The sequence below is a fragment of the Dioscorea cayenensis genome, chromosome 8 (assembly GCF_009730915.1).
Source record: "Dioscorea cayenensis subsp. rotundata cultivar TDr96_F1 chromosome 8, TDr96_F1_v2_PseudoChromosome.rev07_lg8_w22 25.fasta, whole genome shotgun sequence".
Classification (NCBI taxonomy): Eukaryota; Viridiplantae; Streptophyta; class Magnoliopsida; order Dioscoreales; family Dioscoreaceae; genus Dioscorea; species Dioscorea cayenensis.
In genome coordinates, this window is record NC_052478.1 from 41,966 (window position 1) to 65,216 (window position 23,251).

Below are 23,251 nucleotides of genomic sequence, written 5' to 3' on the forward strand. Positions count from 1 at the left end.
TTCCATAGAAGCTCTTGAACGAGCTCTTTGGGATCTTCTTTCAAGAGCAATTTTTTGGAACATTTGACTTGAAAGAAATAATCGCATTTTTAATTCTCTTGTCCTTTCATCTTTTCATATTATTTTTAAAACTATTCACTTGGTTTTCACCTGGATTTTTACAGCTAAGGACTAGCATCAGCAGCTCCCCAGTGATCTATCAAGAACTTTAAGCGCTCACTCGATTTCCTGAGCTCAAGACCAATTAACAACACAAACACCACGACTCAACAACCGGCACAGGAATAATTCCTTCAGTTAGCTTGAGTTGACCTTTTTTGCCTCTTAGTGGACTTCGTCAACTCAGTTGCGACCTCTCCTCTTGTCTCTTCTTTGTTATCTTTGTAGTCTTGCTGCTGGTTCTCAGGTGTGCATTACCCTTGGTAATGCACTCCTAGCCTCTTTTGTTATTTGTCTTTCTCTTTTTCTATCTTCTATTGTTTGTTTTTTTTTTGTTTGCTTGTGTTTGCATGCTTACTCTTTTATCCGCGTGGCTCTGTTTTTGTTCCATTTTTTTCAATAAATCTGTGGTTTATCTATTTCATAAAAATAAAAAAAAATCATTCCCCTTCTAAAACTATGCCAAACATGAAAATAAAAATCTGAAGAAATTTTACCTCAAAATGGCTTTCTCATTGCAATTCCTTCAGCACCATTCCCTTACTCCAAACACGACCTTAAAATATATAAATATGTTAATTTCGGTTATAAAACCATACAAATACATGTGCAATTTAAGTATATAAAGACTATGGCCTTTCACCTGTAATCTACCGTGGTTCCACTATTGAAATTGAGAGCTGGTTTGCAGAGATGGACCTTGACCGTCCTGCTTCTTGATTAGTATGTCCGGTATCTAGCATGTTTGCCTCTCTGTTTGTTGTGGTTGGCAGGAAGAATGCAGGAGTTGAAGGTGTTGGAAGAGAGATGGAGTAACTCCTCAGCATGACAACCACTGTTGCCATGCTAGGCCTCTTTGTTGGATCCTCTTGGACACAAAGCAGTCCAATGTGAATGCATCTCAGTACTTCTTCCACCTTGACGCAGTCACGTAGCTTCCTGTCCTTCAACTCTAATGCTCTACCTTCGTTCCAATACCGCCACACCTTTTATAGAAGAAACATGAGTTTAAAACGTGCATTTCTTTTCTTGGAGAAATAAGCATGGATACAAATGGATTAGTTCCTACGTAGTTTAGAAGGTTAGGAGCATTCCCATTCCCAGATTCTTCAAAGCCGTTGTTTCTCCTACCAGTGACGATCTCCAACACCATCACGCCAAAACTATAAACATCTGACTTGATTGAGAACTTTCCACGCACTGCATATTCCGGTGCCATGTATCCACTGCATGTCATTATGAACTTCAATTTTCAACTTGAAGAGTATGCATATATCATTTTTCTCTGAAATGGAAGTGGAGAGGAATATTGCTTACTATGTCCCTGCAATTCTTGTAGTCCTTCCTTGTGTTTCATCTACATCAAAAAGCTTTGCGAAGCCAAAGTCAGAGATTTTAGGATTCATATCCTCATCCAACAAGATGTTGCTTGTTTTCAGGTCTCGATGTATAATTCTAAGACGTGAATCTTCGTGAAGATAAAGAAGACCTCGACTAATGCCTTCGATGATCTTGTATCGTTTTGTCCAGTCCAGTAATTCACACCTTACAGGATCTGTTCCATCAAATTATAGTTAAAGATATAAGACAATGACAAAAGAGAATATATAATACAAATGAAACATACCAAACAAATGTTTGTCAAGGCTTGCATTTGGGAGGTACTCATAGACAAGAAGCTTCTCCTGTTCTTCTAAGCAACAACCCAACAGCCTTACAAGGTTTCTGTGTTGAAGCTTAGCAATCAAAAACACCTCATTCTTAAGCTCTAAAAATCCTTGGCCTGATGTTGTTGAGAGTCGTTTCACAGCTATTTCCTGTCCATCCTTCAATGTACCCTGCATTCAGTAAACTTTGAATCTTCCTCTGGTCCATCAAGTAAAACACTTATCATTACTCCAATTAATTACCAAAACTATTCTAGTTTACCTTATAAACAGATCCAAAACCACCCTCCCCAAGCTTATTCTCCTCAGAGAAATTACTTGTGGCATCTCTAAGGGTGTCCAAATCAAACGATATAGAATCTGCACTTCTGAACTCTGGTTCATCCCCTCTATCTGCAAAAATAAACAAATTTTGGTGCATAGCTAAACATTAGAAGCTCATGTTTTCAACCTTATGGTAAAAATTAATAATTTATAAAAGAAAAAACTCACCTCTGCCTTTCCTGACTAATACCCTCTTCTGCAGATAAAAGCAAATTGCAAAGACAAACAGAAAAGCAGCAACCACAGGAATTACAATAACAAGAACAATCTTTTTACTATTGCTGCTACTTTTTCCTACACAAAAAGTAAGAACATCTTAATATAACATTGTGGATAAAAGTTACTTTTTCTTAACTGACATTCAATCAAAACCAAACGTCTTTCAACTTTCAAACAGTGAGAACTAATAATAAAGCTCTTACCAACATTTCCAGTGCTTGGACTCCCACCAGTGCCCAGCGGCACCGGCATCGATGGCGCCGGCGCCGGTGGTAGCAAGGAAAGCGAGAAGAAGGGCTGGGTCTCGAACCTGGCGATGCAGCTCAAACTGACGCACTGGCACCCAATTCGCCAATAACAATGGCGACGCAAAATTCCGACCGTGCGATTCAGGCACAGTGAACAGTCACCGTCGGATAAGTCACGGGTACACTGTACCATCCCGTATATATATTCCTCAAAACTGAAGACGCTAACCAAGCCTACTCCGAATCTCGAGGTGTTGCGGGAGGCCTTGGATGAGATCTCGTCCATTAGATCGTCTAATCGTCGAGTAAAGACCGTTGGGTCGGTGGCGTTGTCTTCATTTAATAAGACGACGAAGCCGTCGTCGGCGAGCTTGGAGAAGAAGGGGTAGTCGGAGTAGCGGAGGATACATAAGTCGAAGCGGACGGTGGCGTACCGGCGGAAAGGGCATTGGGAGGAGAAAGTGGCCACGGAGCGGTTGAGACAAGCGTTGCAGTCGAAGGGGGAAGCGTCAGGGCGGCACTGGGCGAGGCCGAAGGTGGAACCGACGGTGGCGGTGGAGAAGAGGGTGGAGGAGTTGGCAGCGGCGGCGATGAGGTTGGGGAGGAGGAGGTTGAGGTTGGTGGCGAAGGGACTGGGGATGGTGTAGTTGGCAGCGGTGGAACAGTTGACTAGGATGGGGTTGTTCTGGGACAGGGTTTTGGAGGGAAAGATGAGGAGGAGGAGGAGGAGATGTAGGAGAGCTTGGAGGATGAACAATGGTTGCAGAGCCGCCATGGCGATGGAGATGATGGAGTTGGCTTTGTGAACTCCAGGTACCCCCGGGATTTCCATTATGAGAGAACTCCGTTCACCAGAAAATATTACCTGCCACGCCTTTTGACTAACGGTTCATTAAAAAAATGTTTTATGGGGTTTTTTTTGGATTACTTCAAAAAATGTTTGTTTTTCAAGTTGGTAAACCATAGATTTTTTTTAAGGGTTAGATGGATAGGAATGAACATACTTTTTTTTTAATAATATGTGATAAAAATATAAACAGTATGGAAACCAAGATGTACATATATCTGTACAATATAAGAATAATATAAAATTCCCGTGTGAACATTGTATGAACAGTACGCGGGAACGGTACTGCCGGAGAGAGATTTGAACCCATGATCTCCCCCCTTACACTTTGGTGTTATACTATTGGGCTATCCAATGATTGACCTAGTTTGGGTTTAACTTATTTCTTTTTTTTTGGATAATAGACGACAAGCTCCTTTTTTTTATGAATATAGATAGTACAAAACAGTACTGGAGCCCCGGATGTACAGTGTAGTATGTATGATACAAAAATAATATAAAAATACCAGATGAACAGTGTATGAACAGTGCAGAAAACAGTACTGGCGGAGGAGAGATTTGAACCTATGACCTCCCCTTTTACACTTTGGTGTCATACCATTGGACAATCTAATAGTTGACTAGATGCTCTTTTTTCATAACAAATTCTATACACTCTCTTCTATTATTGTTAAAACTATTCATATGTTTTTGTCATTAACTAGTATAACTCCAGAAGCTATAAAAAAACTAAGTTGGAAAAAACAGTTATTACAGCCAAGCTTAATATGAAGTTAGATGGAAGCTTACATGAATTGGTGATGAGAGATCAATAGAGTAGAGTGCAGTCTGTTGGGTTGCTCGTAATCATGTCCCTAGCTTGGTTAGGGGTTGTTGTCATGTTTCCAATCTTTGTGTTTGTTTTTTGTTTTCTTTTTGTTGGTTATTGTTTCTTTTGTTGTACCCTATCTACTTCCATCTTGAGTGGAATACTTTTCTGTACTTCTTTTTTCTTTAGTATCGTATGTTTATTGTTTATACGCTTAAAAAAATTTTGGTAAATCATATATTAAAAAAAAAACAAGAATTGTGTTGTATATGGCCTGTACGGTACATGAGTATTTTGATAAATTGTACTGGATAGGGTTTATATATATACATGTAATATGTAACCTAAATTAATTTTAATAAAAAAATTGACAACCGCTCTCGAGGACGTGGGCATACTATGCCTAATTTTGTTAAATCTCATATCTTTATGTGATTGTTTCAATTTTTCTTTTCATCGTTATTAAATTTCTCAACAAATTGTATCTTTAGTCAAGTGTTATAATATAGTGTATAAACTTTGCATTGTATAATACTGTTGTATCGGTCTAACATTGGTTGATAAAACTATTATATGTTGTATATATTATAAAATACTATAATAATACTGTCAGACTCCTTGCTTGGGTTTCTAAGATTATTGACAAGATTCGTAGAGACTTTCTCTGGTCTGGACCGGATTATCAACAGTGCAAAATTAGGCTTGTATCTTGGAAGAGGATGTGTCGTCCTAGAGACCAAGGAGGTTGGGGTATTCTTAATTTGCAAACCTTTAACACCGCCCTTCTTGGCAAATTGTGGTGGAAGGTTGTTTCTGGTGCCCGCTGGTGTGGTGTGGACATTATTTGTGAAAATTACTACCGGAACTCTCCCACTTGGAATCTTTTTTTCACAAGTCTCTGCGATACGGTCCCTACTCGGAATGGAATATTGCACTCTCTACCTGCTTTCAGAAAAAATTTAATCTCCATTGTCCGAAATGGATCTTCCACGCTTTTTTGGCTTAATAATTGGGTGGATGGTCGTGCCCCGGCGGACATCTGGCCCCACCATTTCCAGTTAGCACTGCCATAAGGAAGATACTATTCGTGATTTCCTTTCCTTTAGACCTTTGGGCCTTTGGGTGGCCCCTCCGATGGAACAACCTTGTTTCCAACGCCTTGGCGCTTAGATCAACTGACAGATATGAAAAACGCTGGTCCCTTGCAGCTAACGGTAGATTTTCAGTGAAATCGTTCTACATTTTCCTGAATGATGGTGGTCTACGTTGTTTCAAAACTCCTTTGATCTTAAAAGGCGATTGTCCAAAAAAAAAATAATCTTTTTAAGCGGTTAGCTTGGGACAACAAGATTTTGACTCTTGAGAATCTAGCCTTGCATGTAGATGTAACTATCTTCGCTCTACTACATGTGTTGTGTCATCGATGTGGAAACTACTGATCATCTCTTTCTTTGCTGCCCCTTTGCTTTGTTGATCTGGAACTACTTTGGAAACTCTTAGGGACTGATCTCCCTCCTAGGTCCCTCAAGGAGCTTTGGGGTGAATGGAGAAGTAGATTACATAAATCTTCTCTTTCGATTTGGGATTTTCTTGTGAGAGCTATTATTTGGAATATCTGGCTAGAAAAAAATGCAAGCATTTTTAATTCCAACTGTCTCTCAATGTTTGTCATTATCATTAAAATTGATCACTTGATAATCTCCTGGTTTGATGCAGCTCCTGAATCGAAAAAAGCAAAGCATGATGAGTCCGTGACCAAGATCAAGAGAAGCCTGGACTTCCTGAGTTCTAAAGATGTGGGCCATGATGCCCCTTCGACGCGTCTAACCCCCCCGGACGAGATGTAGTTTTCTGTGCCATGTATCTCTAAAGGAACTGTGCTTCCTTTAGATTTTTTTCAGCTTGTCTTTTCTTTTTACCACCCCTGGTGGTTCTCTTTTGTTAGAGTTTTTGCTCCTTTTTGTACTGTCTCCTTTCTTTAATGAACGTGGTTTATCCATTTTTTTTATAATAAAAAATACTGTCATATCCACCTGTCTCTTAACAAACTTTTATGGGTAGCACTTGTAAAAAAAAAAAAAAGTTTTTAATGCACGCAAGAAAGTCTTGAGAATGCTTCCAAATATTATAGTTTATTTAACAAATTATTTGGACTTTTTAAAGTCAAACACATGGGTTTAGTTAAGTAAAAATGAAGCTTGACTTATTAAAATAAATTGAGACTACAGAGGAGTAATTATTCATCCGCTGACACTTAACATGAATGCAGATAGACTTATGATTGAAAACTATACACTGGATTTACGCCGCAAAACCACACAATGAAACATTATTAATTCGAAATCAACCAAAAGAAAAATAATAATCTTGGCACATGAACCTATTTTACATAACAAACCATTACAACAACTCGATCCATCAATGGTCTCTTTTTCCACTACCGAGGGTTCCATCCGAGAAAGCAGAGACACCATTTGTAGAGCCCGAAGTGGGAACGTCTTGTCTCTCTGTAAGAGTTCTCGAAAGCTCTTCATTCATGCTCGCTACGTAATAAAAAAGCGGGAGGAGAAGGAGTTAGAAGAGAAAGCAGAGTAACTCTCGAGCATGAGAACAATGGATGCCATGTTTGGTCTACGGTTCGCTTCCTCTTGTACACAAAGCAATCCAATGTGGATGCATCTTAATACTTCTTCCAACTGGAATCCATCACTTAGATTTTTATCTTTTAACTCTAGTACCGTCCCTCCTTGCCAGTGTTGCCACACCTACAATATTTTTTTTGATAAAAGTGGATAAACCACAAATTTATTAAAGGAAAACAGCAGTACAAAAGTAAAACAGGGTATAATAGGAAAGTCAACTCTCACCAGGGGTGAGGGAGGAAGAAGAAGACGGAGACAGTAGAAAAACAAACAGGAAAAAAAGAACTAAGGAGACAGGAGGTGTCAACAGACATCTCAGGCCTGCTTAGACAAACAGCAAGAACGCCTACTCCAGAGCAGCACCAGTGTCATGATCGCCAGCAGAGGTAGATTCTCTAGCGCTAAGGAAGTTGAGTGAGCGCTTAATTTTCTGTGAAGCTTCATTTAGAAGATGCTGGTGCCTATCAGCAGCTGTGGGGAACCAAGAGATAAGCATATTAGCAGTCTTAAAAATAATATTGTAATGCGGTAAAGCATTCGAATAATTGAAGCACCTATATACATATATGCATGCAAGAAAGTTGATTGTTAACTACTTACATAACTTAGAAGATCAGGGGCATGCCCAGATGCTTGGAACCCAAAGTTCCTCTTACCAGTTATAATCTCCAAAACCAAAACTCCATAACTATAAACATCTGATTTAGTTGAAAACAGCCCATGCAGAACATATTCTGGTGAGTTGCTAGTCTATGAAACACACATGAGACCCACACCAACAACAAATAGGAAGGTTGATCGGCTGATGCTTATCTTAGTTTTGTCCTGAGTGTCCTCTCCCACCTCCTCACCCCTCTTGCCATGGCAAGCGGGGGCCAAATCCCCCAGTCCACTACCATTCATCCCTCCCCACCTTCTTGGGCTTAAATCGCTTCCAAAGCCACCCCCCTTCAAGCGTCCTCCCCTCTGCACAATCCCGCAATCCTCAACAAACTTAAGGAAACTACTTCTGAGTTCATCAAGCTAGATCCTGATACTCTAAACAGAGCCCGTCTGCGCTTCCAACACTCACTCTTCGGAAAATTCTTCGGGAAACCCCCTTTGTTTGAACAAGTGAAAACCATACTGTTAAAAAAATGGGAGAAAATTGGAGAAATCCTGATTTCGGATCTTCCAAATGGTTTTATCCTTATTCGCTGTGCTGATAATACTGTTCTGCAGCGCCTTCTCGCTAAAGGACCTTGGACCATTAATGGTATTATTCTTCAACTGTCTCCTTGGCGCCCTTACTTTGAACCTACGTTCACCAAGCTTACTACGACAACAATTTGGCTCCAGCTGCATAACCTACCTATCGAATTCTGGAGCGGGGATACCCTTGAGACTATTACTGGTCACCTTGGAAACCTACTGAAAATTGACGAGCTTACTCTTTCCCTTACTCGAACCAAGTACGCCAGAGTTTGCCTTGAACTTGATCTCTCCAAACCTCTTTGCAAGGGCTTCTGGCTTGGAGACGACCATCATCGTGTGTTCATTATAGTTCGATGTATGAGCGTCTTCCAACCTTTTGTTACTCTTGCGGAGTTATTGGCCATGGTTCTAATTCTTGTAGCCGGGTTCCAGCAACTGGGAGGGCGAAAGCCTTTCAGCCCTCTCGTGTTACACGAGAGAAGGAGGTTAGGCCGGAAACCCTACCCATGGATGCTGGAACTAGTGCTATGAACTCCCTGCTCTACCCTCCACTGCTAATAGCGATGTTACCCCAACAACCTCTGAGTGTCCTGAGATTGACACTGATTTTGGCCCTTGGCTTCTCGTGACTCGCCGGCGTGGCCCTTCCCGTTCTCGTGGCGGTGGTGCCCGCACCCCTAACGAGAACGATGGATCGGCAGCCATCCCGAGAAACGATGACCGCTCATCCCGAGGTTTCTCTGGTCATAGCATACGTGGCGGCTTACGTGGCGGGTCGAGCGGGCGACGTCCCGCTCCTCTAGTCACCTCGCCCACTTCCCCATGCATTGAATTTACTGTTCATCCTGACAATCCTGTCTCTGCCGACCCGTCCGTTGTCCTGCCAGTTGTATCTTGGAACTCTGAGAAGCACCACGCCTTTGCTTCTCGGGACTCCACCCAACACACCGATTTGTTTACTTCTGTCATTTCAAAAGACTTAGTGGAGGTTTCTCATCCTATCTCGACACCCTTGAAGTCCCATCCCAAAGCAAGTGAGCCGTTGGATCGTCGGCACTCTTCCCCACCCCCTGTCCTTTTGACTTCTCTTGAAGAAAACCCTCCTCTCAAGACACTCAACCCTAATCTAGAACACTCTTTGCTTGTCTCTCAAGTTACCGCTGCACTGGAAGATGGCTCCATGGATGAGGATTCTGACCAGGAAGAAGATAACTCAGATGACTCTGATGCCCAGATGTCTGAAGAGGATGAGGCCGATGATCATATGACCTTGGACCAGTATCAAGAAGAAGCCCGTCGAGTCGCTCTCATACGCAAGGGCTCTCTCTTAGATGTGGAGTCTCTTAAGAAAGGAAGATTGGAACTGGGGGAACCCAGTCACCCTTGATTTCTCGCTTCTTTTTTCCCATTTTGGGTGTCTCTATTCTTATCACTTGTTTATGATGAGCTATAATAAGATTTGTTGCTTTGGGAATTGCGAGGGGTCTCTCTCCCGGGAAACCCCGGCCCCGAATATTTCGTCTTCTCCGTCGGGAAAGAGCTAGCCTTACTACGCTTGAGTGGAAACCAGAGCTAACCCTACTCGCGTTGGTAAGTTACATGCTGAAACTCCCCAAGTCTTGGGATTGGGCTACTATTCTCATGAGGGCTTTTCGGAGGCATTTTTGGTCTCTTTGGAAAAAGTTTAGGTATTGTGACTCCTATTGCTTACTCTCGTCGAGGTTCTTCATCCTGGTGATCTCCTCTAATTCTTTATCCAAAGTTATTATTTCTGTTGTTTATAATTCTAACCGAGTTTCCTCTCAGTGTGCGGTTTGGAACGAGCTTTCAAAAATTTCGTCTTTTCGCTTCCCTTGGTTAGTTATTGGTGATTTCAACTCTATTTTATTCCCGAATGAACACAAAGGGGGTCGCTTTTACTACTATTCCCGTAAAGCTGCTTTTTTCCGTGGTTTTATTAATGATAACAACCTTTTTGATCTCAATTTCATCGGGTCCCCTTTTACTTGGTGTAACAATCAACAGGGTTTAGCACGTCGTTGGGCCCGGCTTGATCGTTGTAGTGTTAATCTCGATTGGATTTCTTATTTTAAAAATTATTCTCTTTCTCATCTCTCCCGAAGCTTTTCTGATCATGCTCCTCTCGTTTTGTCGGTTTCTTTACACGATTCTACTAAGCACTATTTGTTCAGATTTGATAATTTTTGGTTGGATTTTTCTGGGTGCCATAATTGCATGAGAGATGCTCTTGGGTCCCCTCGCTCACTGGTAACCCCCTTCATGTCCTAACGCACTTATTATCCTGCATTAGATTCAAGCTTAATATTTGGAAAAGATCTGGTGTTAACTCTTTAGAACAAGCTCTTATTCAGACTGAATCTAATATCTCTTATTTAGAAAGCAGGGATGGGTCTATTGCTTCCCAATCTTCCCCTGTCAATTGAATATGCCGGACTTGCCGCAATTCGATCAAAATCTCTATTAAGTGGGCTCAGCGGGCTCGTCTCCTTTGGGTTTCTGATGGAGATAAAAATACGCATTTCTTCCACAATTCTGCTCGCATCCATTCTCACCACAATTTCATTTATCATGTTATGGACTCCAATGGTACTACCTTTTTACGTTCATGAGAGTATAGAGCTTGCCTTCATGAACTTCTATTCCAACCTTTGAGTGATAGTGAAGTCAATGATCAAGATAATTTTTATGATATATTGAACGCTCTGCTTGATGATCTCCCTACTGTTTCCCCTGAGTTTGGGACTCTTCTCATTAAGGAAGTCACTAAAGAAGAAGTCTTTCTTGCTTTACTCGATCTTCCCTCAGGTAAGTCTCCTGGCCCGGATGGTTTCAATACTGAATTCTTTCGTTTTTTCTGGGATGATGTTGGAGATTATATTGTCGATGCTATTAAATTTTTCCTCCATTTTTCCCATCTCCCTCCTTCTTGGGGTAGAACTTTTATTACTCTTGTTCCCAAAAAGCCTAATCCTAGGATGGTCTCGATTTTTCGGCCCATTTCACTGTGCAATGTTTTGCTATAAGATTCTATCTAAGCTTCTCTCGAATAGACTCAAGCCTGTTCTCCCTATGTTAGTAGGTCGAGAGCAAGCCGGGTTTATTTCGGAACAAGGAGCTTTTGATAACACCATTGCTGTCCAGGAGATAGTTCATTCTCTTGGAAACCCGATCGTATTAGCCCCCTAGGATGATTGTTAAACTTGATATTGAGAAAGCTTATGACACTATTAATTGGAGTGCAATTCTTGCAACCCTTACTAAAAATGAAGTTCCACGATCAATGGATTTCTTGGATCCGAGCTATCCTTATCTCTTCTTCTTTCTCTATTCTTGTGAATGGCATTCCCTCTCCTTGGTTCCTTTCTTCTAGGGGTATTCGTCAAGGGGATCCGTTATCTTCTTATCTCGTTTATATTAGTTGCTCAAAACTTCTCACTATTATGAACCGTGCTTTATCTATCAATCGATTCGGGTTTTTGATTGTAATTTACATCCTAATTTTTAATCATCTTTTTGTTTTCTCGATGATATTATTTTTGATCTCTAAAGCCACTAGATCGCAGAGCCCTGCAACATAAATCTCGCCTTTCCATTTATACCCGACTGAGTAGCCAGCGTCCCAATCCTACTAAAACTCATATTTATTTTCCAACTTGGTTTAATAAAAGGGTTGCTTCTAGTATATGTACCATCACTGGTTTTTCCCAAGCTCATTTCCCCTTTACTTATTTGGGGATTCTTATTTCCCCAAAAAATTAGTGTTCACTCCTTTAACCCGATGATTGATAAAATTAAGACCCTGTGTTCCCGCTGGAAAACTCATAAACTTTCATCAGCTGCCAAATCAATTCTTATAAATTTGTCTATTCTTTCTATCCCTACATATGTTCTCTCTCGCCTACCCTATCCCACGACTCGGTCCTCCGGAAATCTCTAAGCTTTATCGGGGATCTCTTTTGGTTTAAAGGGGCAATGGAAAGGGCATCCATGCAGTGAATTGGAGGTGTATCACTGATAAAAAATCTGAGGGGGGCTTAGGTCACCGCAATCTTACTCTTGCAAAGGTTTCGCTTATGGCTAAAAATGTTTTCAAATACCTCAACTCTGACAATATTTTTTTGGGTTAACATTGCTCGCCTTAAGTATGGGTGCTTAAACTTCTGGACTGACAGTATTCCTGGCAACTGTTCTTAGATCTTTAGAGGTATTTGCCGAACGACCAAAATCTTGAATCATAATATCTGGATTAAGAATTTCAATCCTTCTCGGACTTCCTTTCTCGTTGAATCCTTGGTACGTTTGAAATTCCTATTGCATTTAAACCTACTTTTTTGAATATGGATATTGATCTTATTGCTATTGATTTCTCTGAGCTTATTGAAATGGTCTTTGGGTTCATAGCAAACTTGTTTTAATTTTTGGCATTCTCCTTGGCTCTTTGATTCCAAGCATTTGTGTTCCCTGATTTTTATTAGCGATAACCTCTGGGTTTGGCACCAACAATCCTCCAATGTGAAAATTTCCTCAGTTATTTATAACCACTTAAATCGTAATCCTGGTTTGAGTAATGAATGGCATGGTTGGTCCAAACTGTGGAAGCTTCATGTTGCTCCAAGGGTTAAACACTTTATCTGGCTTATGTTTCATGGTAAAATCTCTACTTCAGATTTTCTTAATAGTATTAACATTGGTCCTAGAACTCTCTGTGTCCATTGCCAAATTGATAATGAATCTATTGAACATCTTTTCCTTGATTGTCGCTTGCCATGAGATGGTTTGGAATACACTTAACTTTCAAATGGAATGTATTATCTCCTTTCCAGATCCAATTTCTTCCGGTTCTCGGGCTTCATCGATTACAAATTCTCCAAATATACTACTCGTTATTGCTGCTTGCATTTGGTTTTATTTGGAAGGCCCATTGTGATGCTATTTTTTTAATCACACTCGTCCCCGGTTTCAATATTATTGCTTATAAAGTAGAAGCCCATGTCAAGGATTTTCTTCGGAGAATAATTCTCTCACCTGATCGCAAGCTTCTCTTAAATAATTTCTCCCATAGCAATGGTCTTTTTCTCTTCTTTTGCTTACGGATGGACAACCAACAACAACTCGGGTAAGCTGGGTTTTTCATCTCAAACAATAATTACATTATATCCCGTGCGGCAGAGTGGTTCTTTCTCTCTCTGAGTCCTCCATTGAAGTCGGCATCAAAGCTTTTCATATTGCAATCCGTCTCTCCTCCGATCGCCATTTCAACATCCAGCAGCATTTTGCATTGCTCCCATGATCTCTCCAATCTTCTTTCAAATGATCGTAACTCCTGCCGCTTGGAGACTTGCTTCGAACTCTCGGATATCTCCCATCTCCTCATCACTGCTGGCAGCTCAACGTTAATCTCTATACCATTTAGCTGGAATGCCCCCTGCCTTCGCCCTTGCTTCTCACGGCAGACAATAATCACCCTCTCCGCTTATTTCACTATGGCCGAGATTTGCCCGGATGGATTATGAAGATTGTATCCGATTTTTGGTTTTCACTTTTAGTTTTTCTGTTTTGCTTTTAATTTCGCTTTCTTCCGGTTTGCTTTTTGTTATTTTTCTTCCCGGTCTTGGTTGTACTCCTTGAACTCTTGTATATCTTTATCAATAAAAATCAGCTCTCTAAGCTCTTTCCTCAAAAAAAAAAAAACATATTCTGGTGCCATGTAACCACTGTACAAAGCAATAGGATAGTCAACTTTTACTTTTGATGCTTTGTGTGGCATTGCATTGTCTAGGTTTGTATATACTTACTATGTACCAACAATACGACTAGTGTTCTGTGTTTCATCTACACCAAAAAGTTTTGCAAGGCCAAAGTCTGAGATTTTAGGATTCATGTCCTGATCCAATAAGATGTTGCTCGCTTTGAGGTCTCTGTGTATTATTCTAAGGCGTGAATCTTCATGAAGGTATAGAAGCCCTCTACTAATGCCTTTAGTGATATTGTATCGCTTAGCCCAATCCAGTTGTTTGCATCTTATGGGATCTATACATCCATCAAAACAAAAAAATCCAATCTAGTTCAGGCACACAAAAGATTGTAATATAAACAAACAACTTGAAACTTAAGTTTTTACCAAATAAAATTGTATCAAGGCTAGTATTAGGAAGGTACTCATAAACAAGTAGCTTCTCTTCCCCTACTAAACAGCAACCCAAAAGCATTACAAGGTTCCTGTGCTGAAGCTTAGCAACCAAAACAACCTCATTCCTTAGCTCTAAGAGCCCTTGAGATGATGCCCCTGAGAGTCTCTTAACAGCTATTTCCTGCCCATCCACCAGCACTCCCTGTTTCAATCAAGAAATCAGCATCATACTAATATATACACACACACACACACACATATATATATATATATATATTTATTTCTTGTTTTTGAATAGAAATTTACCTTATAAACTGGTCCAAATCCACCTTCTCCAAGTTTATTGGTCTCAGAGAAGTTATCAGTAGCACTCCTGAGCGTAGCCAAATCTATTAACAGAGACTCTGTGCTTCTGAATTCCTGTTCTTCAACACCTAGTGAAAAAGAATTAATCAATCAATCTCAATCATATTTAGCCTTCATTAATTACTCTTCAGAGATGTTATTTCATAGTGATATAACTCAGTCGGTGCTCTCTTCACAATCCTCTTGCTCACTCTTCTCCTCTGCAACCAAAAGTATGCTCCTGAAAGAAGCACAAAGGCAGCAACTAGAGGAATGACAATAACAACCACCAATCTCACTGTATTTCTTGTCTTCCTTCCGTTGGGAGAGTTACCAGGAGTCTTACTACCAGAACCAATTGTTGGAGCTATACATAACAACACAAATGAAATGAAACTGATCTGTGCTTATAATTTTTACCCTACGATTAAGTGTAGCATGTGATACTCACCGGGACTTATGGAATTGGTGTTATTCTCCAGAAATGGAGGTACAGGTGGCGGAGCCGGCGAGGGTGCCAGCCAAGAAACATTGAAGAATGGATAAGTCTCGTACCTGGCGGTGCAGCTCATGCTGAGAGCCTGGCACCCGATGTTGCCTGAACAGTAGCCACGCACAACTCCAACAGCCTGATTCAAGCACTTGGCGCAGTCACTGTCTGAGAGGTCGCGCGTGCACTGAACCATGCCGTATATATCGCCGGAATCCAAGAAGTTGGACGTGTTTGCCCCGAATCTTGATGAACTTTGATAAGCATTGGATGTGATCTGGTCCATGAGATCGTTGACTCGACTAGTGAAGATGGTAGGATTGGAGGCGTTGTTGATGTTATGGAGATAATAGAAGTCATCGTTGGCCGGATGAGAGAAGAAGGGGTGGTGGGAGTAGCGGAGAAGGCAGAGGTCGAAGCGGATGGCGGCGGAGAGGCCGGAGGGGCAGTAGGAGGAGAAGGAGGAAGCGGAGCGGGTTGAGACAGGTGGTGCAGTCTGAGGAGGAGGCGTCTGGACGGCACTGGGCTAGACCATACGTGGAACCGATGAAGGAGGTGGAGAAGAGGGTGGGGGAATTGGCGGCGGTGGCAGTGAGGTTGGTGAGGAGGAGGGCGAGGTTGGTGGCGAAGGGGCTTGGTTTTGTGTAGTTGGCGGTGGTGGGGCAGTTGATGAGGATGGGGGCATTCTGGGAATGGGTTTTGGTGGAGAAGATGAGAAGCAGAGCTGCTTGGATGATGAACACTGTGTGCACGGCCATGGTGATGTTAGGTGGCTTCACTTCGTTGCCATTCTATTCTTTACATTAAGGTGAACAACTATATATATATTGCCAACGATCTGCGGGTCTATTGGTACACGGGTCGCCGATATAGCTCTCACCGAGTGGTGAGAGTTCGATTCTCGGTTGAGAGCACATTTCTGGGAGTTGTGAATAGTGATTGTGTACGAGTGGTTCCAGCGCCACGTGAGCTGACTACGTCCCCCACTTTGCTTCACCGGCGCCTGGCACGTCCCCAGCTCTCATGGGTTCGCCCATATATATATATATTTTTAACTAACGACCAGAAGTATATTGTTTTCCAGTTTTGCAATGAATCAGTTTATCCAAATTTAAAAAGAAAACAATATATATATATATATATATATATATATATATATATATATATATTGGTGGTCTGGTCCTATTGAAATCCTTTGTAAGTGGTCATTTTTATGTCCTTACTTGCTTCGTTTGATGTTTGTGCATGTTCCTACTTTTTTAATGGCATGACGGGTCATTTTGATAAAAAAATTATTATATTTTTGTTTTTTTTTTTTATAAATATGGATAAACAAAGTGTTAAAAATGGCACCGACAAAATATTTGTTGAAAATATAGTACCACATCGGTTGTGTAATAGAAGTGTAATGGGTTTATATATAGGTATAGAGGTTAAGCCACTAAGTCTTGAGACTTTTTGGTGTAAAACCCCTAAGTCCATATAAAGCTCATATAAGGGCCCACTAATACCAAAAAATATAAAATCTAACAATATTAAGCTTTACAATCCTCCATTTACATGAGCTAATATTTAAACCTGTCTTTTCAACGGGATGAATACTTTATACAAAAAACCCTATATCAATGGACCAAAAATCGGTTGCCAGGGAAAGAGTCATTAGGGCTGAAACACAAATTTAGTTTCCTGCGGGGACCAACAGCCACTTATGTTCCTTCGGACGTGTTGACGTGAAATCAAGAATGGAGGTCGCCACGGCAGTTGACTTTTCTAGCCTGAATACAGAATCTTCTGTGTGGAAACATAAGTTTCCAAACAGGTTCTACTGTATCCTTTGCTATTTCAATAAAACTGTGGTTTATTCATATTTTTTTTTTAAAAAAAAAAAAAATTTCCAAACAGGCTGGCAAACCTATCAGCAAATTCTTAGGATGTCCAACACCACCTAGATCATGAGGTCTTTTGTCAACCAGTTGAAACAATTCATTTATAACCTCCCTCAGCAAGCATGAAACCATCACAACTATAACATCCATAATAATAATAATAATTATTATTTTCAATTTTTTTAATGGTTTATGTATTCTTTTTGAAAGAATAGCCATATTCATGCATAATTCATACATCTTAATTTGCTTCACTAGCAAGGTTCAATTTCATCAATGGAGGCAGCATTCACAGAGTTTCCGGCCTTCTGAGTAGAACCTTCATCCATCCCTGGTTGAACCTTGTTCATCGTGTTGCTTGGAAAGTAGAAAGTAGGAGGAGAAGGAGCTGGAAGAGAAGTAGAGTAACTATTGAGCATGAGAACAATGGATGCCATGCTTGGCCTCTGTTTTGGATCTTCCTGGACGCAAAGCAACCCTATGTGTATGCATCTCAGCACTTGTTCAGCTCTGAACTGATCACCTCCTCCACTCTCCATCAACTCCAGTGATGTCCCTCCGTTCCAATGCTGCCATACCTTGTTAGTTAACAAGCATAAAAGTTAGTCATATATGTTATTAATACTATTAACTAATTGATGCACTTAGTACTTACATTAGTTGGAAGATCAGTAGCGCTACCAGATGCTTGGAAGCCACAGTTCTTCTTACCAGTTATTATCTCCAAAACCAAAATTCCATAACTATAAACATCCGATTTCGTTGAGAACACACCATGCAGAGCATATTCTGGTGCCATGTATCCACTGCACATTAGATAAATTAAATGATGTTCAAAATCATGCTTTAATTAGTACTATGTATGGGGAGTTTAATAGAAGCCATGATTAATGTAGACTTACTATGTCCCAGCTATTCGATTAGTTTTTCCTTGTGTTTCATCAGCATTGAAGAGCTTAGCGAGGCCGAAATCTGAAATTTTCGGATTCATATCCCCATCTAACAGGATGTTGCTTGCTTTCAAGTCTCGGTGGATTACAGTGCGACGTGAATCTTCATGCAGATAAAGAAGCCCTCGTCCAATGCCTTCAATTATCTTGTATCTCCTTGTCCAATCCAGTTGTGTATATTTTATAGGATCTATATAAATCAAAATATTTATATGGTAAACTGCACTAAATATTTTGAGATAAAACTTGTGGACATATTGAATTTGAAAGTGCCTTGTAAATACCAAACAGGAATTTGTCCAGGCTAGTATTTGGAATGTACTCATAAACAAGTAGCCTCTCTTTTTCTTCTAAACAGCATCCCAAAAGCCTCACAAGGTTCTTGTGCTGAAGTTTAGCCACCAAAACCACCTCATTCTTCATCTCAACTAGTCCTTGAGATGATTTCTCTGAAAGTCTTTTCACAGCTATTTCCTGTCCATCATTCAGCACCCCCTGTGTTTAAATTTTCAAACAATTGACTCAGTATAAGACATTCGGCATTGAAATTATCCCTTGTTTAGTCTTAACCATAGACTTTGACCTTATAAACAGGTCCAAATCCACCTTCTCCCAGCTTGTTAGCTTCAGAGAAGTCATCGGTAGCCTCCTTGAGTGCAGCCAAATCAAAGAAGAAAGAATCTAAGCTTCCAAGCTCCTGCATTTCTCCTTCGTCTAGCATAACCGATTAAAGATATGCCTCTTAATTTCTAAATAGAAACAGCTGGACACTTGGACATCTTGGGTTAATTAACTTACCTTGGATTTTTCTTACACTACTCTTTCTCGCTCTTCTCTTAACCAGGCAAAAGAAGGCTACTGAGAGGAACAGGACTGCAGCAATTGAAGGAGTTCCAATAGCCGCAGCTATTTTGGCAGTGTCATTACTTTCTGTTTGGCCTGCTTAAAGAATAGATGGTGAGTTAGGGAAAACGTTTTGTGATTGTTATATCAAAGGCTTAATTTATATAACCAAGATGCACGTACCGGGAGGTGAAGAAACCGGGGGCTGAGTTTCTGCAGCTTCTGCAGAGAGATTATAGAAGGGATACACTTCGAACTTGAGATAACAACTCATTGTTAGCACGACCCCGCCTAGTTGGTATCCATTACCCATATTTGGAATTTGTGAAATAGACTCGCGAAGGCACAGGTTGCAGTCATCCTTGGACAGGTCTCTAGTACACATTAATAAGCCGTAGATTTTCTGAAAGATTGTGAAGTTCACGGAGCCAAGAGCGAACAAAAGGGTTGATTCGTAGGCTTTCACAGCAAGGCTATCCATGAGTTGCTCAAGCAATTTGCTAAATCTTTCAGGTTCTGAGGCATTACCAATATTATACAATAGACGCCTCGTCAAAGTGTCAACAGAGGAGAAGAAGTTTTGGTTGGAGTATCTAAGGATGCATTCGGGTAACCAGAGGATCCCACTCTTCTGTTGTGGGCATAGTTGGATTATTTGTTGCACTGAAGAATTCACACAATTGTTACAAACATCGTTGGAGACATCTCCTCTGCATAGCGCCAGGCCGTAAGCGGGCTCTGTTGCGTTACCTTTAGTGTCATTGTAGAAACCAGTGGCCGGAGTGTTGGAGATGAGGGAGGTGAAGAGAAGATTGAGGTTGGTTTTGAAAGTGCTATTGCTTGTGTAGTTTGAATCAAAAGAGCAAATATGAGCAGGGTCATTAGAGAGAGCAATATTGGGGATGCACGAGAAGATGATGATGATGAGAAGAAAGCAGTAAGAAGGCATTGTATCATTGCTCATTGCGTTCAAGTCTTGAGAGAAGGTGACTTTAAAAAGCCTGGCTGGATTCCAAGATGAGGTTTAGATGATGGCCTGTTATGGACTTGCATTTCAACTTCTGTTAAGGTGCAGAAGTCCTCCAGCAAGGCTTCCCTTTCCAACCTTGGGATGCAAATTTTTCCACATGGAATCAATTTCACTATTGTCTAGGAGGAATTGCTCAACCATTCAAACTGGTCCTTATCCTTTTTTCCTTCTATTAAACTAAATTAGCAATCCACCAGTATGAACAAACTCGGCGACAAAAAATTTATGTTCAAGAATTGCTATCAAGACGTGTTTTTTGTTTTTTGTGTTCAGGAATTGCTTTTCTGTGTTTTTGTGTGTTTTTCGTTGAGGTGTGCTTCACCCCGAATGCGTCTCTGCTCCTGTCAATGTGTTGTTGTCTTGTTTGCTCCTTTTTTGTGTTTTTATTTGTTTTTGCTCTTGCCTGCACTTATTTTCTCTTTTAATAAATTAGTAGTTTATTCATTTTATTCATGCTATTAAGACGTGTTTGGTGGGTAAATAAATTTGGACATGAATGGTATGGAAGAATTTTCAACGCAATAGAGATGAGGTTCCTGGGCGGCGCTCGCGAATCACGTGCAGGTGCCTCGGCCACCTATCAACGGAGCTCTCGCGCCAGCTTAGGAATTCTCTTGGTGGTTCTCGTGGCGGTGCTCGGCCTTTTCACGCTGGACATCGGAGAGACTCTCGTACCTCCGCCTCCCTCACACCACTTCATCGTGCACCTTCGATTATCCCTCCCACCTCCCGGCTAGACCATCGACAAACAAGAACTACCCCAGTGAAAGATGGCGCCTCCTTCGCTGAAGTAGTTCGTCACTCTCCTCCCCGAGAGCTCTCGCCCCTCCCGACCGGTTGATGTCGCCCATCTTCCTCGACGCGCCGCCACCGGAAAATGATGAAATTTGCAAAAAGATGCTTAAGATCGGGTCATAAAATCGAAGATTGTCGCTATCAACTTACTCACTGCCGTCGCTGGACTCGGCACTTACCGCTAGATGCCCACCGAAATACTCGACTTTTCGGACATCTCCCGGAGAATGATAGATCGAAGAGGCCTCAGCCGACATCCAAACCTTTGCTCCATGTTCCTGTTCCTCGCTCTATCACCGAATCTCATTCTCTTAGGTTTTCAGCTACCCATCTCGCAGGCCATCATTCAATCTAAAGAAGACTTAAAGAGAAGGGTGATTATCAAAAGTGATTTCGGTAATGCGAGTGTATCGCTCTCTTCATAACGCTGTGCGTGCACCCGAACATCGATCGGTCGAAAAATATTACTCCACATGGCGATGATTTCATTCTCACCCTGTACTCAATTAGAGCTGTTGTTTCTATTGTTAAGAAGGGCCGGCTTACTCTAAACACCATTCATGGACCTTACAATCGCTAGTCTCTCTCATTGGACGCCGAATTTGGCTTTCACTGTCGCCGCAGGGTAACTACAACCGGGTGAGAATCTCTAAACTACCTCTCCACTCGTTGGAATTGGGACTCTATCGTCACGCTCTTGAAGCCTTTGGGAGATCTCATCTTTTGTTCAAAAAGGAAGATGTTTCATTGGAACACATGAGAGCTTTGGTGAGACTTCATATTCTCCCACATCTTTTCCCTTGGAGATGACCGTCGATGTGGGTGTTAGAAGCTTCAAGGTCCGTCTTGTTGATGACGGTGCTCCAATCATACGCTCCAAGATCGTGCATGGCCCCTTGCTCGAGAAGAACTCCGACGCCTCCGCTTCCTCGCTATTTTGAAGACGCTACCAATATCCGATAACGAGCTCCTCCCGCCTACAAGCAAGACACGCACACCTCTCTTAAGCTCGAGATCCCGGCTCCATAAGCTCGGGGCACGACATCCCTTGGGCGAGGGGAGTCGGAGCTCCGGTGATCGGCACAAAGTGGTCCCCAAATTCCTCCGGTCTCGGGCGAGACGAGGAAGGGACACACCGCTATACGCATCAATGGCTACGTGATGGCTGATCGCACAGCATGACCACTCGCGTGCCTCGAGATCGTACTCCTCCGGATCATCTTGGACCCAAGTCGGTGTCCGATGTGTCTCGTGATCGGGATCCCCCGATTCCTTTTATTATTTCAAATCCAATTCCTTCTTCGGGATATTAATTCCAACATTACTTTTAGCACCTCCATGTGATAATAATTCATTCATTACCAACATCACAGGAGAAGGACTCGCCTCGAAATTGAACCCCACCGAGATCCCGACTTTTTCTCAAATCGTTGTGGTCCCCTGATTGTGAAAAATAATTCACTCATCACCAATGTTTCCTTGGAGAAAACCTTACCTCGGATAAGAACCCCACTAAGATCCTCGCACTCTCTCAAGCCGTTGAGATTCTGCCTCGAGATAAGAACTTTTTAATCAAAACACAAGCTAATTCTATTCAACTGAGTCCACTTCACACGAACCCAATTAATGTTAAGCTTGATTTGATTATGAATCCAATTTCAGCTCCTATCCAAGATACTATTATTGGTAATTCTAAAGGCGAGGAGATTTTAATTCCAAATGATTCTGTTGATCCTAATAATGTTGAATTACCATCACATTTGAAATCACAACCTCCGAATATTTCAATTCCTGAGGGATATAAATGGATTTTTATCCATGGAGGTTGGACTTTGGTTCCAAACGTCAATTCAGATAAATTCTACACACAAGATCCATCCCCCCCAATCACTCCCCTGAGTGCTCATTCTGACGATGAACTTGTCGATTGGGGTGATGATGATGATTTCCCTATTGAAGAAATTGCAGATGATAACCTTATTCTCAGTGAGGAGAACCTCTTGCAATTAGATGATAACTCGGAAGATTTATCTGCTTTTCAATTTCCTGATTCTGAGGGGCTTCTCCTAAGTGGTTTGGAAAATCCTACAGACACCAGTACCGAGATGGCTCCTGACACACTTCTACCTGATAAACAAGTTGCTGATTCCTCTTCACATTGCCAGCCTCAGAGGCAAGTTAGAAGTAGCGACAGACCAAAGAAACCTTCAGGTCGATGGAATGAAGAAGCTGGATTTATTCTCCATCCACCCAGATCTACTAAGAAAAAAATCCCTGAAGATCCAAGAGACGGTACGCCCAATCTTATAAATTATGTATTTACTTCTTGGTCTGATGCTCAATTCTTTAATTATAACAATGCATGTGAGGTGAAATTCTTAGGCTCACCTGATCATAAATTCAAATGTTTGGATAGAATCCGAAAACTTGAATCTACTAGAACTGAATCTTCTTCATATTCGTCAGGATCTCATTCGAGATCAGACAACTATACCATCAACTTTTCTGATGTTAGTTTTATGCTGGAATGTTCGTGGTCTTGGCAGACCCTCTAAACGCCACCTTGTTAAAGATATCATTTTTAATTCTCGCGCTGACATTATTTGCTTACAAGAAACGAAACTTCAAGATATTCACTGCTCAATTTGGAGAT

At 41.3% G+C, this 23,251-nt stretch overlaps 4 protein-coding genes across 4 annotated transcripts; all 4 read right to left on the minus strand.

Moving 5' to 3' along the window:
- Positions 1–494: 494 nt before the first annotated feature.
- Positions 495–3,435, minus strand: LOC120267966 (putative receptor-like protein kinase At4g00960). The gene is made up of 9 exons (XM_039275646.1): positions 2,573–3,435; positions 2,319–2,444; positions 2,089–2,219; positions 1,787–1,997; positions 1,477–1,714; positions 1,229–1,385; positions 803–1,145; positions 657–715; positions 495–575 (listed from the first exon to the last, which is right to left on the minus strand). The coding sequence occupies exons 1-7, from the start codon at positions 3,390–3,392 to the stop codon at positions 810–812; spliced, it is 2,019 nt and encodes a 672-aa protein (XP_039131580.1). The 5' UTR covers positions 3,393–3,435; the 3' UTR covers positions 495–575; positions 657–715; positions 803–809.
- Positions 3,436–6,815: 3,380 nt separating this feature from the next.
- On the minus strand, positions 6,816–15,380 carry LOC120266739 (cysteine-rich receptor-like protein kinase 10). Its single transcript, XM_039274402.1, has 8 exons — positions 15,056–15,380; positions 14,750–14,971; positions 14,566–14,693; positions 14,251–14,461; positions 13,925–14,159; positions 13,822–13,843; positions 7,515–7,664; positions 6,816–7,037 (listed from the first exon to the last, which is right to left on the minus strand). The coding sequence occupies exons 1-8, from the start codon at positions 15,378–15,380 to the stop codon at positions 6,816–6,818; spliced, it is 1,515 nt and encodes a 504-aa protein (XP_039130336.1).
- Positions 15,381–15,450: 70 nt separating this feature from the next.
- On the minus strand, positions 15,451–15,852 carry LOC120266740 (antifungal protein ginkbilobin-2-like). Its single transcript, XM_039274403.1, has one exon. It carries the CDS (start codon positions 15,850–15,852, stop codon positions 15,451–15,453), a length of 402 nt encoding a protein of 133 aa, XP_039130337.1.
- A 1,382-nt stretch (positions 15,853–17,234) lies between these two features.
- LOC120266741 (cysteine-rich receptor-like protein kinase 10) lies at positions 17,235–19,737 on the minus strand. Its single transcript, XM_039274404.1, has 7 exons — positions 18,957–19,737; positions 18,729–18,869; positions 18,514–18,644; positions 18,215–18,425; positions 17,883–18,120; positions 17,636–17,786; positions 17,235–17,558 (listed from the first exon to the last, which is right to left on the minus strand). Exons 1-7 carry the CDS (start codon positions 19,735–19,737, stop codon positions 17,235–17,237), a joined length of 1,977 nt encoding a protein of 658 aa, XP_039130338.1.
- Between the last annotated feature and the right edge of the window lie 3,514 nt (positions 19,738–23,251).

Coding starts and splice junctions, on each gene's coding strand:
- LOC120267966 (XM_039275646.1), bottom strand. CDS start 3,392: ATGGCGGCTCTGCAACCATTGTTCATCCTCCAAGCTCTCCTACATCTC. Junction 1,998..2,088: donor GTTTTGGATCTGTTTATAAG/GTAAACTAGAAT, acceptor TACTGAATGCAG/GGTACATTGAAGGATGGACA. Junction 1,715..1,786: donor CCTTGACAAACATTTGTTTG/GTATGTTTCATT, acceptor TTGATGGAACAG/ATCCTGTAAGGTGTGAATTA.
- LOC120266741 (XM_039274404.1), bottom strand. CDS start 19,737: ATGAGCAATGATACAATGCCTTCTTACTGCTTTCTTCTCATCATCATC. Junction 18,645..18,728: donor TAGTGTAAGAAAAATCCAAG/GTAAGTTAATTA, acceptor CGGTTATGCTAG/ACGAAGGAGAAATGCAGGAG. Junction 17,559..17,635: donor CTACTGATCTTCCAACTAAT/GTAAGTACTAAG, acceptor TTAACTAACAAG/GTATGGCAGCATTGGAACGG.
- LOC120266739 (XM_039274402.1), bottom strand. CDS start 15,380: ATGGACCAGATCACATCCAATGCTTATCAAAGTTCATCAAGATTCGGG. Junction 14,160..14,250: donor CCTTGATACAATTTTATTTG/GTAAAAACTTAA, acceptor ATGGATGTATAG/ATCCCATAAGATGCAAACAA. Junction 13,844..13,924: donor AGTCGTATTGTTGGTACATA/GTAAGTATATAC, acceptor TGCTTTGTACAG/TGGTTACATGGCACCAGAAT.
- LOC120266740 (XM_039274403.1), bottom strand. CDS start 15,852: ATGGCCGTGCACACAGTGTTCATCATCCAAGCAGCTCTGCTTCTCATC.